Source organism: Aedes aegypti, chromosome 2 (genome assembly GCF_002204515.2).
Source record: "Aedes aegypti strain LVP_AGWG chromosome 2, AaegL5.0 Primary Assembly, whole genome shotgun sequence".
Taxonomy (NCBI): domain Eukaryota; kingdom Metazoa; phylum Arthropoda; class Insecta; order Diptera; family Culicidae; genus Aedes; species Aedes aegypti.
Window position 1 is genome coordinate 172,978,020 of NC_035108.1, and position 11,902 is coordinate 172,989,921.

General features: G+C 37.0%; 1 protein-coding gene across 1 annotated transcript; it reads left to right on the forward strand.

Annotated features, from left to right (window-relative positions):
- The first annotated feature begins 6,336 nt into the window (after positions 1-6,336).
- On the forward strand, positions 6,337-7,154 carry LOC5566003 (superoxide dismutase [Mn], mitochondrial). Its single transcript, XM_001650341.2, has one exon. It carries the CDS (start codon positions 6,451-6,453, stop codon positions 7,108-7,110), a length of 660 nt encoding a protein of 219 aa, XP_001650391.2. The 5' UTR covers positions 6,337-6,450; the 3' UTR covers positions 7,111-7,154.
- The last annotated feature ends 4,748 nt before the right edge of the window (positions 7,155-11,902 follow it).

An 11,902-nucleotide genomic window follows, 5' to 3' on the forward strand; every position in this document is an offset into this window, starting at 1 on the left:
TTCCAACGGAAGAAACTGCAAATTTTCGGTTTGGCGAAATCACACCACCAAGCCGTCCAAGTTGTGAAATTTCTTTTGTGACGTAACCATATATTCCACTTCCGACCGAACTCTTCTAAATTCTCTTCTGTAAGGACATGTGCGCGCATGGACCAAAACCCTTTCCCATGTGGTTTCCCAAGATTTGGTAAGCAACAACGAATTTTCAACGATTTATGATCCGAGAAAGAGTTAGCTAAGTATTCTGCACTGCGCAAATGTGGGATTAATGATTCCGAAATATAAACACGATCAAGTCTCGAAGCAGTGTTTGCACGAATGTAGCTATATACAATTTCATTATTGTGCAAGACTTCCCAAGCATCCGAGAGTGACAAACTATTCACAATGTTCTGAAGAGACTGACTGAAATTACTCGAACCAGTTGAATCTTTGCATTTGATAACACAGTTGAAATCTCCACCAACAATTAGGTGTTCAGCTGAGTTTTGCAAATAGAATGGAAGACTTCTTTTGAACATGTTTTCTCGAGCGACACTACAGTTGGAACCCGACGGTGCATAACAATTGCATACTGTGACCGAATTCCCAACTTTCACTGTGATAATACGAGAATCTAAGCTACGCTGTACATTTGAAAACGGAATGTGTGATTTTAAGGCAATTGCCGTGCCCCGTTTATGTTCATCCACATTCGTTATCACGTTATATCCGGGAATACACAATCTAGAGTTCTCGACCTCTTGTAGTAGAACTATATCATATTCGAGAAGACGGACAAACGCACAGAGAGAGTTGATTTTGTTTTGACTTGATATTGCGTTCGTATTAATAGATCCAATATTATAACTGATAATGGGGTTGTTCATTTGTAATGTTGTTATTGAATCATTTTAGCCTTAACATGATTAGTGAGTGGGGGACCGACATACGCCGCGGTCTACTCGGGGTTAGTACTGGACAAGTACATTAGGATCTGGATTTGGATAGGGGCAGGATTGTTATTTTCGTGTGTCCATGACATCGGAGACTGCGACAAACGGTGGACTTACACCCCTAATCTTTCTCGAACGACCTTTCGCACGTTTTACCTTTTTGAACATGTTTTCCGTTGATGACTCACCACTTTCGCTTTCAGAAATCTCAATAGGGATATGGCGCAGGGAAGCTGGATTGTTTGGTTTTTTAAAGTCACACACTGTACCAGAGCTAGTTGCGGCATCAGACAAAAGCTGCTGTTCACTCGGTGCGGCTACCGCTGCCACCTCCATCTCACCCGTTTCGCATTCTACTGTTGTAGCTTGGTCCATCGGCGTTTCCAGATTCGCACAAACGTGCGTCGCAGTTGTATCTGTAGATTGTTCCTTCTGCATTGGCGGGATGCTCACGGCATTATCATTGTTAGACTGTGTGTCGGTGGAGTTGTCAGCTCCACTGCGTCTCTCTTGCTCGTTCAGGGCATTCAGATTTGTTAGAGCAAATTGCGGTAACAAATTTGCAGATGGAACGCTTGTACTGCTCAGCACACGTGCGTAGCTAGCAGTCGGAGTGGCTTGAGATTTCTTGAGTCTTTCATTTAGATCGACCTTTTGACCTAAAAGTTTCTTATTTTGTACGCAAGTACTGCCAGGATGAGACAGTTCCGTACAGTGCTTACACGTCTGGGGCTGATTTCTGTAACTGATAAGAGTCTGTTCGCCTTGAATTGTGACGAAAGATTTTATGTGCCGCCGAAGGATCATTTTGGCAACCCTTACGCCAGACGACACACCTTTGAACGCAAAGTTTGGTCCCCATACCATTTCGCGGATGCTTACCACCTCCCCAAACTGCTTAAGAAATGTTTCGATTTCTGCGTTACTAACGTTTTCTGACAAGTCGTGCAGCTTTACCTCGACCCCGCCGTCATCCATCGTCAACCGTACCTTGACACTTTTGCCATTTACTACCAGCTCATGCTTCTCGTTGTGTTGCTCTACGGCCGCTTGGGCAGTTTGCAAGTCGATACACTTCACATGCACGCAGTTTTGGACGTGGTTCATCTGCAACCGTAGCACCTGATCCAATCGAAGCCCAATCGTTTCGTAAACGAACGCATGCATTTCTTCAAACGATGGTCTCTTGAGAAAGTTGCTCAAGTCCACCTTAAAGGTGTTTTCGCGTGATCGTACTGTAGACATAGTCTCGTCGGTTGCATATAGCATGCAAAGCACAAAACCGTCGTCAGAGTCTGACGCAGAGAAAACGACCGACCGCTCACACTTGGGTGAGGGATAGAAACAAAAAAAAAAATATATCCGGAGACAATAGACTATCGGAGCGCGTGAATAATACGTCTGGTCTCAACAAGAGTTTCAACCTAACTGACTGATCAATGATACCCCGGATTACGGTACTTAGAAAAATGTGATCTTTCAAACAAGCTACAAAACACTGCAAATATTTCATCACTAAACAACCCCATTCTTGGAGAAATTTTGAGTGAAATTAGGTTTGCACTTCCTAACGAGATCTTTATGAGAAACTGGAAAAATATTTTTTCAAACAATGTTTTAAATGAATTTTCGCCTTTTCAGGTTTCAGTAAAAACGGTTTGAGATTAAAAATTTGCTGTAAAAAAGTTCAAAGGATATTTATTTCATTTATATGCTAACCAAGGTAAAAATTTAAATATTTGCTTTGCTGCATACTTCAAGGCGTTAAGTTTATACTTTTGGGCATTTAATCATTAGCCTTTAAATGATTAACCATTAATAATGATTATTAATAAAAATGATGATTAAATTGCATGTCACTAAGGTCCCGTCCATAAATCACGTCATGCTCGAAGGGGGGAGCGGTTCGACTCAAACAAAATTTTGAAACTCCCATACAAAAAGCATTACGGAGAGGGGAGGGTTTAAAAATTTTAATTTTTAGCGCTGCGTATGCTTGTATGCAACAAATGAGCCATAAACATGAAAATGAATGACTTTACTCATTATAGGCCAATCCAGTTGCCTGCTTAGTAGTGCAATGTTGACAAAGTTTTCTTTGTTGCTGTGAGAACTGTCACAACATTGCTTTTGTTTGCTGTGAGAATGCAAATATAAACAGAATTGCTGCAAAACAGCCACTTCCTTGTTGGACTGACGTTGACTGAAAGCTCAGTGACGTCAAACAAACATCGGTACGTTTTCATTCTAAGGAAATCGACTTGTGTAAGATTGATTATGCGTTGGTATTCGTGGCAGTTTGCTTGGAGACCTCTATTGAAGAGGATAATTCAAATTGAAAAACTTCAAAGCCCAAGAGATATGGTGCAAAAATCAAAACTGAAAAAGCAGTTTTCTCTCTTATTTACTTAATAAAATGGCTGTGTGTTTTCATTTTTTTAAAGGAGAAAACTGCTTTTTCAGTTTTGAATTTTGTGCCATTTTTACTTTAGCCTTAAGCATGGTTTATCGTTTATATTCATCACATGTTTGATCAAGATTAACTTAACGCTCTGCTTCATTCAGTGGATATCTTCAGGCGATGTAGGATTGCAAACATCAAATGTGAACAAAACCAGCAAGGAACTATTGACAAAAATACTACCTACTAGGGGAAAAGGACTGATATTCGATCTCGAAAATTTTGTGCAAATTTTCGGATTTTCATACAGAGTATATAAACATCTTATGAACGGCTAAAAAACTAGTGCTTGGTCGAAATTTGGTGATCTGCGCCTATAAGCAGCAATTAATCGTTCATGTAGAATAGTACCACTCACAAGCGTCCAACCGGGTCTTCAGATTCGGATCAAATACAACTGAGAAAATGCACCGTCTTACATGAAGGAAATATTTAAGGGTCTTTTTTAGTCTTATGGTAACGTCCGCGGATATAAAGCAAAGTCATGCTGTACTTGGTTGAATTTGGAATTTCCTGGGGCATAAGCTATCATTGATCTTGTCACACGATGTAAAAAATGCTTAATTTATTTATCCAGCTTTTTACGCTAGCATGCCATAATTTTTGAATCATCCCTTATTGACATTTCTTGCATGCACTATAATTTTTATAGCTAGATCAAAGTATGCTTTGGGCATATGATTTTTGTTTTATTGACATGGAACGTCAAAAATTTTCATTATTGTTGCTAGGATATGGAAATCAAAAATGTTTTTAAGTTTTCTATTTTATTTCAACTGTTTTCTCTTCCAGATTAATGAAGAACAATCAAGGACAACGAGCATGTTCAAATGCCAAAATGTGATCATCCACTTGAAGATATTTCCATGAGAACCACGGAACTTTATAATGTAATCATTTTGGAGGACCTTCTAATCCAGAACAAGACATTGCTTTGGTCGTGGCCATAATTATTCCTTACAATCTTATTTTGGCTTTGAGCTTGTGTTTTTTTCAAACCGAATACGGTGAACTAATGCTTTTAATATGAATTAATTCTAAATTTTCCACACCATCTTCCCGCAACGCATTTTTAATATTCTCCCACCTACAAAATATATATTAACTTTAAACATGGAAGAAGTGTGCGTACAAGCTGTGAGACTAGTAAGAAATGGATGTGTAAACCACATAGCTTTGCAATATATGGAGCTTCTCAAAAGCCTAACAGACTTGTCGCTTTATGGAATATATATTTTTGGTCGTCATTATTCCATTCAAACCAATTTTCTTCGCTGAATTCCGAATTTTTTTTGCTGAATTTTGCCTTTCTGATCGTTAGCATCGATTTGCTGAATTTAAACAATTCAGTTGCATGGATTTGGTGTGTGGATTCATATGGTTTTGATGAATGTTTAATTTTTGGTTCTATGGCATGGTTATTGTATCGTCATTGTTCTGTCTTCAAGCTCGAGAAGTTCCACGTTTTTCAGATGCCTAAAATAGTGTAAAAGAAATAAGTTTATAGAAAGAAAGCGATAAATATTTAAGAATTGATTTCCGAACTTGATGATGCCCAGCTGCAAAACAAATAGTGAAAAGTTTTGACACTCCAATAAACAATTTCAAAGAACAGCTTGCTTGGATCATACTATAAAATCTGTGGGCAAAACATGTCGAGGTCGAATCACCCTCATCAGTTTTATAGCTAGCGTAAAAAGCTGGATACATTTAAAGGCAATGTTGTAAAATTTGTCGAATTTTGTCCAATGATTGATTGATGATTGATTAAATGTTTGATTTATGATTAAGATTATGATTACTGAATAAAATTGGCGATCTTCATGGTTATGATTAATGATTAATGATTAAAACATAATATTGCAATGATTATGATTAGTGATTAATGATTAACTCTTGATTTTTTTGTGATTAACGAATAACATTTTTGATTAATCATAATCATTAATCATTAATCATGATTAAATTTATGATCAATCATTAACGCTCTGTTTAAGACTAGGGCACACCGAGCATACTAGGGATACCTCTCAGTTTTTTTTTTTCTAAATAATGCGTGCAACACCACTAACTTCATGATTCGTCAAATAATAAGTGAAAAGAATCATTCATGCGACTTATCAAACTTTATGACTTGTGAAAACAAGAACGAAAATAAATTTCCGGTACATATTGTAACATATTCCGGAAGCATCGATAGAAGTAGCCATTCTCTCAGTTTTTACGAAAGAATTTGTACAACACATCAATCTTCATGATTCATCATTCATTCATGAATGATCAACTTCCACTGTTAAAAGAAGAAGCATGAACCTCCGTACATGCCATAAATTTTTTTGTTCTTTTGACTTTTACTGTGCGCCGTGTGATGATGCTGTCTCGCTCTCTCTTACGGACAACTTGAAAACAGGGCGCACAGTAAAAGAGGCTCATGGGCCTATGTATGCTATAAAACGTTTGACTTTTACTGTGCGCCCTGTTTTCAAGTTGTCCGTAAAGCTAAGTATGCTGTTTCGCCCAAGAAAAGTAAAGAAATTCCTTGACTGAAAGGGTCAAGAAATTTCCTGCAGAGAGCCCCCTTTGAAGTGACATTTCTTCTCAACTGCGTACTGGGATCAGAAAAAAGTGATTTTCTTGACCATTTCTTGGGAGAAATTTTCCACGCATCGAGATAGGCGATTCCTTTTCTTGTCAGTAGCAAACCGGCCTTAAGAGAGAACGAGACAGCACCAACACACGGCGCACAATAAAAGTCATGAGAACAAAAAAAAATATGGCACGTACAGAGGCTCATGAGCCTATGCATGCTATAAAACGTTTGACTTTTACTGTGCGCACTGTTTTCAAGTTGCCCGTGAGAGAGAGCGAGACAGCACCAACACACGGCGCACAGTAAAAGTCATCAGAACAAAAGAATTTATGGCACGTACAGAGGCTCATACCAAAATGTAAAGTTAAATTCTAAACATGTTTCTGGTCATAGTAGGCATTGGCCTTTCTATATGTATCTGTCACTGGTTGTAGAAATTCGTTCAAGGCCCCCTTACAATAAAAATGAACGTTTTGAAGAAAGTGAGTGTCTCAAGATTCGTCCCACATTTCCGATGGAAGCACACCTTGCCAGAACTGCCGTATGAGTATTCTGCGCTTGAGCCCACGATATGCCGGGAGATCATGGAACTGCATCACCAGAAACATCACGCTGGATACGTAGAAGCCTTCAACAGTGCCGAAGAGCAGTTACGCGAAGCGCTGGTCAACTGCAACCCTAACAAGGTCATTCAACTGGGCAACGTACTCCGATTCAATGGCGGTGGTCACATCAATCACTCACTTTTCTGGGAAAACCTTTCGCCACACTGTACCGCACCTTCCAAAGCACTAGAAAGCGGCCTGAAGCAAAATTTCTACAGTAAGGAAGATTTCAAACAATTGATGCGTGATACGGCACTGTCAGTACAGGGCTCCGGATGGGTTTGGCTGGGATGGCATAAGCCGTCCAAAACGATGAAGATTGCTGCCTGCTGTAATCAGGATCCTCTGGAAGCCACCACCGGATTGTTGCCACTGCTTGGGATCGATGTTTGGGAGCATGCCTATTACATCCAGTACAAAAATGATCGTGCCAAGTACTTTGACGCTTTGTGGGAGATCATCGACTGGAAGGTGGTCTCAAATCGATACGAAAAATTGCGCTGTCTTATTGAGAAGTAAGGTTTACATGAAGTTTAAATAAATACTGGTATGGAATTTTGCAATATGGTGTGAATAACTCTTCCAGCTGACTGCTAGCATTTCATTCCCGTCTTCCTTTTAAACAAAATTGATAATTCCAAAATTCAGGAAATTGACCTGGAATACCGAAAGGCTAACATCTTTTTGAAATCGTGTAAAATCACTCCATTGGAAAGCTTCTAGTACACAGAGACAAATATTCCCCTGCATTGCACATACATACAAAATTTTTGCCTAGTCGATATTGGCAAAACGTCCAAAAATTTCATGTTGCCAAAATCGACCAGTATAAAGACTGGAACGCGCAAAAATTGGTCGACCAAAAAATTGTTTCTTTCAGTCAAAATTCATAATACAAAACCCTTCTAATTTCCTTTTGGTAACTTTATTCATATAATTTAAAGAAAACAATGTTCGTTTATTATTTTGGTTTGCCAAATCCGAAATGACGTGCCTTTATGTTGACCCCTTCCATATAATTTTGCACAGTGGTCTCATCGACCTTTTTTGCCGCCGAACGCCAGTTTGATTCAAACTGCTGCTCGTTTTCTATGGATTTCTTAGCTGTTTTGAAATTCCATCTGACCAAGACCCAATACCGTTCGATAGGAATTCTGGGCTGTTGGGAGGGTTGTGGTCTTTGGGTTCCAAAACCGCGTTTTTCGTTATTTTGGAAATTGGAGAGCGAAAGTCAATAACTAATTTTAGCAACCATTGTACACTCAACTTTCAAATGCAGCATTTCAGGATTTGTTTTAATGCATTCTCAAGAGAAGCACATCAATTTGAAGTTGACCAATTTTTGCGCGTTCCAGTCTTTATTAGATACATTTTTGTGATATAATTCATCGTGCACGTGAATTTAATAAGAAAGCCATCCCACAACATAATTTTACCAAAGTATTGTTGATAATAAGTGGCAGAATTTAAAAAAATATAAACCATTCGATTTTGGGATGGTGCCAAAAACATAAGTTGCGAAAATTGAGCGGATGTTCTCAAATCGATTGGGCAATGTACTGCTGTTCTTTGCATATTTTTCCCGCAGTCCATAAGGTTTACATAGAACATGTGACAAGTAGACGTACAATGGCAGTGTAGTTGCTTTAGAAAAGATTGAAATAGGGTTATCTGGGGTAATATACATCAACGGGGCAAAACTTTTCGGGGTTTACATTTAAGAAAAATTTAGTTATTTTTTAAGTTTATCTTGCAAAATCATATGTTGAGTAGAAGTAACCCTGTGTATTCAAAATCTTACCCCTACACTCAAGCTTTTAAAAATTAAAAAAAAAATGACGCGATAGAATAATAAGAACTTTTAAGTCTTTGTTATTCGTAATAATGGGGTCGTCTTTAGCCAAGTTCTTAGAGTCCACGGCTACAAAGCGGGTTCGATTTCCAGTCGGTCCAGGATCTTTTTGTAATGAAAATTTACTTGACTTCCCTGGGCATAAGGTATCTTCGTTCCAGTTAATAACTATGAAAGTGCTCTTAGAATACGCTGACTCTGCCTCAGTGGGAAGTTAATGCCAAGCGATAGATACACGATTGTAGGAAAATGTAATACTTCACAACCTTTGACTAAGTATCTGATTTTCACCAGATTCCTTTGAATAGTTATGATTTTGAAAGAAAACTGATTTTTATTTCAATACCGGAAAATATGAATTCGTTCGCTTACCTTTTGGATTTAAAAATGCTCCTGCCATTTCTCAGCGCGTGATGGATGATGTAGCGTATTGGAAAAATATTGATAACATTATGATATTTGGAGAAACATTAGAAGAAAAACTAAAAATATTTAAAATAATTCTCGAAACACCTTTCAGGGCCCCATCCGGGGACAAATTTGGGGGACCCCCTAAATAGAGAGATGCATCGCCGTGGTATCGTAAAAAAAACTACATAATGAGACAAAGTAGATTTACTGTACTAAGGCAGAGTCTCTGTGCTGAAAAACCTGAACTTAATGAAAATGAATATATACCGTAATCCGGGTGCAAATCGATCACTATGTTACAACTTTTTGTTGTGTTATCCTTCGAAATTCAAATATTGTCAAATAAATTTCGACAAAACCAGTACTTCATTGATCTTCATCAGTTTATGAAATCGGTTTTAAATGGAATAATATTTAACATATCATAAAAATAGCTTCATTATCAAAAAAATAAAATGACACATTGGGGCGAAATTGATCATCATATCACAAATAAGATTTTAGAAATAAAAATTTCCCTTTCCACTAAATTAGGGTCTCCTGAATCTGAAAATGATGTCAAAATTCTTATAACTCGAAGTATTTGATAAGTTTATAGCAAAATTAAACATTAAAAATCTACCTAATGCGCATAAATGTAGGCAATTTCCCTTGAAATAAGCACATTATTCGAGATAAAACGGTATTATGAGCAAAAATCTATATTTGCTAAGCTGTATGGTATCCAAAATAAGTTCAGTAGTTCATACTTAAACTTACACAATATGTTAAACACTCAAAGTTAATTTGTAAGCTTAGCACCAGTGGATTGCTTAGCACAGACATTTCCAACTGTGTTTCTTACACCTTCAAAAACTGTGAATATTTGTATGCAAAACCGATCCTAACAAAAATGAAATAGTTCAAAAACATCATAAGACATCTATGAACTAGAATACATTGAATGTCTGTCGTGTCAATGAAACCCTCAGCATCCTTGGAAGGAAATGTTTTTTGGTACCGACCTGATCATATTCGCTCCAGTGATCAATTTGCCCCCGGATTACGGTTCTTATTTGTTTTGAATAAGCATGTACCTTCGATATTTTCTCGATAACGTTTTACATTTGGCCGGCAAGTACTCACTCATACAAGGGCGTGGCCAGGATTTTTGTCGCCCTGTGAATCATTATTTCAGTAGCTTTCGTATGAATAGGGTAACAAGAAACATTTATCCAAGTGTGTTAGCAATTCCTCGTTTACTCTTGGAAAAAAAATCTTGGAACAATTCAAAAAAAACTCAATTCGCTCGACAACTTCCTGAAATTATAATTTACTGGAAAACCATTATTGTGTTTTCACGTAATTTTACCAGAAAATCGAGGAGCAATGCTTGAAGAAATAGTTGATTTTATTTTATGAGGCATTCCCAGCGATACCCATAGAAGAATTATAAGAGGACTTTTAAAGTAAAATTTTCCGGAAGAAATTTTAAAACAAACCTCGCTGAGAACTAAAAATATATTTTTGGAACTTTGCCGAAATTTCATAATTTCTTGGAAAATTTTCCTGTGAAACTTTTTGTTACGCTGTATTTTGTACAAAACAGGTGAAAAAAGCTCGCTGTTCGTTCATAACAGCAGCGGGGTGGTTCTGACGGTGGAAAACCGCGCGACGACTGGAAGGTTAAAAGAACTCCTATATGAGTATTAATAGGAATTCTGAAAAAAAAATCTGGTGAAATAACTGCATGCACCGCTTGGAAAACTACTTACTTTAATGTTTAAAGCAAAACCAGGACGAATCCTGGAGGGCTGCCTGGCAAACTAAAGGACAAATTCAAGAAGGCTGCCAATGGTCTGAGGAATTATCGCAAACTATTAAAATAAATTCCAGTACGAAATCCCAAGAAAAATCTCAAAGAGTATATATGAAATACAAAAAAAAATCGTTGGAGAATCCTTCGAGTTGTTTGTAAACAAAAAGTTGGAAGAACTTCTGATGGGGTTTTCTGGTGAAACCTTTGGGGAAAAATGCTTGAAGGTTTCCTCAGAGGTATACTCATTTCTACCTTTGAAAAGTTTCAGGAATGATTCCTGCACAAATTATTGAAGAATTTTTGAAATAAAATCTAGATTGGGGTATGAAGAAGTTTTCTGAATCGCTGCTGTAATTTATTGACGATTATTTAAAGGAATTGAAGAGATTTCCATACAGACACGCCAGATAGATGATTACCCGTTCGAAAATGAATAACTGAAAGACTAAACTAATTGTTTACTTAGGTATATGCAGAATTATAATGTCAGAAATTGACTTGAATAAACATGATAATGTTTAAGGTAGTTCTTTATACAACAAATCAAAAACTAGAAGTTGGTTTGTTATCAAAATAACTGAATTGTATATTATTATGTTATCTCAAAAGCAACATTATTCTCTGTTTTGAACCAAGTTCCAACAAAGTAATTGATCAGAAACATATTACTTAGTAACACAGCGTAACAAAAATGACATTTTTCCGTGTCTCAAGGATCAAATTATGTGTCTCTAGTAGATTTTGGGTCGCTAAATCTTTTGCCGTTCTTAGAAATGTTCCAGCACGCCACAATTTTTAGCTATAGGTCGTCAAAGTTGTATAAAACTCTGTTTTTATTATTGTTTACATGAAATTTGAAGTATAACTTATCAAACTTTATTGTGATCATATCACCCAAGCATGCAAAAAAGGAACTAAACTTCCATTACAGATACAATTTAGTTGAAATTGCACGATGGAATTAAGAACAAGACAGTTTTTTCAATTGCTTGCAATCTCTATACAAAATTCTTCGTTTCTCTTGTATGGCAAAATACAACACTTTTATAAACCAAAGAAAATAACTTTTGAATATCGAAAATATTATGAACTTTATTGATAAGTATTGTTATATGCATGAAGTTTGAATTCTGCGGCTAATTATGCAAAAAAAAAATACCATGCAAACTGGTAAACTTGCATGCAAGTTGGCTGACATGGTCACATTTTGCATTTTTAACAACCAATATTTCAAAAACTAGACGTGCTTT

What these genes read in the sequence shown, in the direction of transcription:
- LOC5566003 (XM_001650341.2), top strand. Translation starts at nt 6,451, where the DNA reads ATGAACGTTTTGAAGAAAGTGAGTGTCTCAAGATTCGTCCCACATTTC.